The following is a 5,834-nucleotide window of genomic DNA, read 5'->3' as shown; positions in this document are numbered from 1 at the left end:
TTTATAATTTATACAGCTAATCTAGGTCCTAAACTACTGCAGTACAAGAAAGAAGTATTTTTTTGTAAAGTAGTTTAAGATTTCCATATTCAAAGCAGACAGGAAGAAATCTGACACTACATAAAAATCTGACATGGTTCAAGTTGATAAGATAGCACCTCGTAGCTATTTAGTCATAAGTGTACAAATTTTTGATATATATTTTAAAACTTTTTTGTTATTTCTATTTTAATTTTTTTATGTGCAGGTATCATTGTTTGCAGAGCTCTTCAATGAAATGCTTCAGAGAAATTTTGGTGTCAGAATTTACAAAGCACTGCTTTCTCTCCCAGAGAGGGAGGACAAAAAAGACAAAAAAAGTGAAAAAGATGAGAGAAAAGAAAAAAAAGAAGAAAAAGATGATGAAACAGACGATCCAAAATTGAAGAGGAGAAAATCTGGAGATGATAAAGACAAAAAAGAAGATAGAGATGAAAAGAAGGTCTGCAGCTAGCTCACATGAAGTACTACCCTGTTTGGATCACAGTTAAACTGTTCCTATTTGAATTTTACTTTATTGCTTTCAAAAACTCAGGTCTTGTTGTGTTAGTTAATTGATTTGACTTGTTGATCTATTTTCAATCATATTCAGTAATTTAAAAACTTTACAGATATATTGGGGGTATTTAAATGTTCAGCTATACCACATACATTTGTATTTGTTTGTGACTAAATATAAATGTAAGCAAATTTTGAATGAATGGTAGTGAGGTTTTTACCTTCCTGGTTTTTAGTTCTGACTGGATAAACTTTTATGAACTTTTGTTACAGAGGGAAGATAAAAGGAAAGATGATTCTAAAGATGAAGAAGAAACTGAAAATGACAATAATCAAGAAGAATATGATCCGATGGAGGCAGAAGATGCTGAAGATGAAGATGAAGGTATCTTGAATTATGAATTTCATGGCTTTCAGAAATTTTTTTTATTGTCACTGTGTATGTTCTTTCAAGCTGGAGAATGCACTGGAACTAAATAATTTAAAATTGCATTATTAGACTAAATTTATTTTAGTAACTCTGACCAGATCTACTTAAAATGTAAGTGCCTTTATGCTAGGCATTGTATGAACATAGTTAATATAAACTAGCTGTGATAGTCAAAGTAAGGCATGCATATAGAAGTGGTTTTATTTTTTTCAGAATGCAGACCACTCGCAACTCCCATTGAAGTCAGTAGGAGATGTGAGTGTTCAGCATCTCTGAAAAACCAAGCCACTTTTAAGTGCCTGAACTTCCTCAGTTCTGAAATGTCATCCTGTTTTTATTAGGCCAGAATGTAGTGTGGGGTGCTCTTTACATGATGTTACGAGGAGTTGATCTCTGGGTGGAGTTGTGTTTGCCTGAAGAAATGGGGAAAGGGACTGGGGAACTTTTCTGTCTCCAGGGAGCTGCAGTAGCCCTCTTTCCCTACTCAGAGATTTAGAAAGGTGTAAGACATGGTGCATAATTTTTGGTTTGTACTTCTTTGGGGTTTTTGGCCTTTTGTGGAGAGTGTTTGCTTGAAATGTGGGGTTTAACTGCTTAGATACTGTAGTCCTAGCATTTTCTAACCAGCATTTTTAGTTGTATTTTTGGCAGAGTACTGCATCAGCCTTCAAGAATTGGTGCTAATCCGTGGTTTCCAAAATAAGAGTTATTTGCTTATAATCTGGCTGTGAGATTGCCCTGGGCTTGTCTGTTCTGTACTTCCCATAATCTGTCCTTGTGCCATTCCCAGTCAGAGTTGCTGAGAACAATCCAACGTGCTATGGAGGTGCAGGAGAAAGCTATTGGTTCTCAGAAACCTGTTGGCAAAATTAGACAAGTGTTGTGATATGTAGTTTTTTCCAAGGTTTTCCTCACAAGAAAGGTGAGCTTAAAGCTGAGCTTGTGTGTTGGGTTTGCGTGGCAGGGTTTTGGTAGCGGGGGGGCTACAGGGGTGGCTTCTGTGAGAAGCTGCTAGAAGCTCCCCCTGTGTCTGACAGAGCCAATGCCAGCCGGCTCCAAGACGGGCCCGCCGCTGGCCAAGGCCAAGCCAATCAGCGCCTCTGTGATAACATATGTAAGAAGTAGAAAAACACTTAGAGAGAGAGAGCTTTTGCAGCCGGAGAGAGGAGTGAGAAGATGTAAGAAACTCTGCAGACACCAAGGTCAGTGCAGATGGAGGGGGAGGAGGAGCTCCAGGCGCCGGAGCAGAGATCCCCCTGCAGCCCGTGGTGAAGGCCATGGTGAAGCAGGCTGTCCCCCTGCAGCCCATGGAGGAAGGATGAGGGGGTGTAGCGATTCCACCTGCAGCCCGTGGAGGACCCCACGCCGGAGCAGGTGGAGGCACCTGAAGGAGGCTGCGGCCCGTGGGAAGCCCACGCTGGAGCAAGTTCCAGGCCGGACCGGTGGACCCGTGAAGAGGGGAGCCCACGCCAGGGCAGGTTTGCTGGCAGGACTTGTGACCCCGTGGGGGACCCCACGCTGGAGCAGTTTGCTCCTGAAGGTCTGCACCCCGTGAGAGGGACTCCATGCTGGAGCAGGGGAACGATGAGAGGAGTCCTCCCCCTGAGGATGAAGAAGCGGCAGAAACACCATGAGATGAACTGACCATAACCCCCATTCCCCGTCCCCCTGTGCCGCTGAGGGGGGGAAGGTTGAAGCCGGGAGTGAAGTTGAGCCCGGGAAGATGGGAGGGGTGGGGGGAGGTGTTTTAAGAGTTGATTTTATTTTCTCATTCCTCTACTCTGTTTTGCCTAGTAATAAATTAGATGAATTCCCTCTCTAAGTTTGGTCTGTTTTGCTCGTGACAACAATTAGTGAGTGATCTCTCCCTGTCCTTATCTCGACCTACAAGCATTTCGTTATGCCTTTTCTCCCCTGTTTAGTGAATGAGGGGAGTGAGAGAGCGGCTCTGGTGGGCACCTGGCCCCAGTCAGGCTCAACCCACCACAGCTTGGCACATCATTCTCTGACCAAAGACTTGCACATAAGGTACAGAGCTGCATGCCATAATCCGTCCCTGCAGTTGTCATATGCCTCTTTCTCTCTTGATTTTAGATGTAGTTTTACTGTACTGCCCACCTTTAAACAAAAAACCTGTAGTTTGTAATTCACATCCAATAAGTGAAGTGATCTGTAACTTCCTGGAGAATCCAAATCATAGGAGTAGTAATATCTCACTTAGGCATGAGTATAAATGCATGCTTTTAATTACATAGTTGATAGAGGGTTTATGATAGAAAATATTTGAGAGTAAATAGTACTGACTTTGTCCTAATAGGAATAACCATAGCTGAATGCAGACTCTGCCAAGCCTCATTAGGGAGAGTTGTGGTAATTTTCTGCACACCACTTAAATAGATGGTGATGTTGGTGGAACTCATTTTGGCCTAGTTTAGCATTTGTTTTGGCTCTTCTATCCTGTGTGTGTGAAAGACACACAGTGGGGAAAAAAATTCCAAATGGCTGATGTTAAAATAAGACCAGAGAAAAGTCAAAATTTAACAGGACTCACTTAAATGCCATTTGTTTTTTTTATTTTTCAGGGAAATATACTAATTTCAGATATTTGGGGGGTTAAGTGAACTTTTTCAATGAACATATGTATTTTGAGATAGTGGTTATAGAATTGTTTGCTGTGGGTGTTTTGAATTTTCTTTCTGTTTTACAGGCCGGGAGGAAGAGGAAATGAACAAACGGGAGGACAGAAGAGAGGGAAATAGGCATTGTAAAGAGAGGTCGTCTAAAGATAAAGTAATTAACACCTTTCTTAACCACATATAACCTTGTTAGAGGTGTCCTAATTAAAGGTTAACTTTATTTTTGTTATAAGACCTATTTGCACTCCTTGATTCCTTCAGCACTTCTGGGCTGAAACATTAAGTGTATATTGAAGTTAGGGAACATGTGACAGCTTTGGATAAGATGCTTACCACCTACTTTCACTTACATTGTAAAGTTCCTTGGGTGAAAGCTGTTGGAAAAACTTTCTTATATGAGATAATGATCTGTCTGAAAGGTGTGAGGACTACCGTGTGCGCACGTAAGAGGCAGCAGATGTGATTATTTTATCCATTATTTTCAACTGCTGTACTCTTACATAAGAAAAGCGGAAGCTTAGCTTGATGGATAAAAGAGCTTCTGATTCTTTTCATTTTTTCTTCAAGGAAAAATGGGAGATGTAGGAATAGAAATAATGTGAAAACACAGTCTGCAGAACCGCTGTAGCTGTGAGCTGGATGCTCATTCATTACATGTTTGTGGGGATTTTACTTTGAAAACAGTTGTTCAGTAAAATATATGATTGGGAGGAAAAGGGATGTTTACTATTCCTTGTTTAATCAGGTTAATTCAATTTTTTTTGCAGATTAGCATGAAAAAAAGGAAAATGTGTCTACCAGATGTTACTGTCCATTGTACCATAATTCTTTTAAATATATGAAGGATTTCTTGTGCTAAATAGGTTGCTTATATTTGAGCTCAGTAGGTAAATGCTAGTTATATTAATCACTCAACTGAAAGTAACAATAAAATGAACAGAGGAAAATATTTGTTAACTGAAAAGTTTACATGGTTTTACTAGATGGTGGGAAAATGATATTTTAACTTCCTAATGATCCCATGATGAATTTTTCCATAGGAGAAAGACAAGACGCAGATGGTAACTGTTAATAGGGATCTTCTGATGGCTTTCGTTTATTTTGATCAAAGTCATTTTGCCAGACATGGTTGAACAAGCAGCAAGTAGAGGTGGATAATAATTTTCTTTGATCTGCTGGCTCTGCTCCTGTTAATATAGCCCAGGATGCTCTTGGCCTTTGTCGCTATGTGAGTAATATGAGCCTCCTCAATAATGAGGAGCCTTGTTAAAAGGCTTACTTTCATTCTATACCAAATGAAAATTGATTAGAAGTATCAGCAGAAAGAGAGGAGTGGCTTTAGTCAGACAACTTTGCTTTTTGTTTCATACTTAGAGAGCTTTAGTGATCTTTTGATTATACAGTCCATGAGCTAAAAATTTGCAGAATGAAGGGTGACATGCACAGAGAAGCTGAGGTTGATGACAGTATGATTTTCTTTAACCTGATAAAATTCCTGTGGTACTTGCATGAGATTTTTCTTGCTATCTGTTGTGGATTTTTTTAAACATCAGGTTAGAAAAATGTAGGTATCTGCATTTCTAAAACAACATACATGCAGAGGCGCTCTGCCAATTCCTTACTGTGTTTTATAAAACCACTCCTGGGAGAACTGAAGTAAGGATATGCTAGTAGTGTGTGTCATTAATGTGACTCACACAGTGCTATCAAACTGCTAACAAACAGAAAGCTCAATATGCGAAACCCAACAAACTGCCCTCATTAGTGAGAATACAGTGAAGCCCTTGGGAATAGTTAATATATGATGTGAAACAATTTTTCTTTTTTTCCCCTACTATGCTTTATCTTATACTGATGCATCAGCAGCAATCCATGTTCCATTCACTGGCAGTGCACAGCTTCTCCATAAGCAGCCCGATTTGTACTGAAGCAGAAAGATTAATGTCAATGAAACAACCGAAACTGCTGTTTGTTTAGCAAACTCAGTCTGTTTTGAAAGCTGAAACACTGTTTATTTGAAAAACTGAAATAAACTGAACCTCTGTGAACTTTATTTTGTTTTTCTAAAAAAAAAAAGCGAGCTTTATTTTTTGTCTTGTAGCAATATATTTTTTCCAAATACTATGGACACCTATATGCTGAGTTTCCAAGGCTGAAAACTCCATTGAAATTATGAAATATTTTGCTTGTTCCCAATAAAATATTGCAGCAAAGCTAGCCTGTCATTCAGG

General features: G+C 39.6%; 1 protein-coding gene across 1 annotated transcript; it reads left to right on the top strand.

The window, feature by feature from the left end:
• The first annotated feature begins 414 nt into the window (after positions 1–414).
• On the top strand, positions 415–4,736 carry LOC129208729 (cell division cycle and apoptosis regulator protein 1-like). The gene is made up of 5 exons (XM_054831966.1): positions 415–481; positions 811–922; positions 1,181–1,222; positions 3,675–3,757; positions 4,644–4,736. Exons 2-5 carry the CDS (start codon positions 889–891, stop codon positions 4,734–4,736), a joined length of 252 nt encoding a protein of 83 aa, XP_054687941.1. The 5' UTR covers positions 415–481; positions 811–888.
• The last annotated feature ends 1,098 nt before the right edge of the window (positions 4,737–5,834 follow it).

The sequence above is a fragment of the Grus americana genome, chromosome 7 (assembly GCF_028858705.1).
Source record: "Grus americana isolate bGruAme1 chromosome 7, bGruAme1.mat, whole genome shotgun sequence".
In the NCBI taxonomy this organism is placed as follows: domain Eukaryota; kingdom Metazoa; phylum Chordata; class Aves; order Gruiformes; family Gruidae; genus Grus; species Grus americana.
This window is presented reverse-complemented; position numbering and strand designations above follow the sequence as displayed.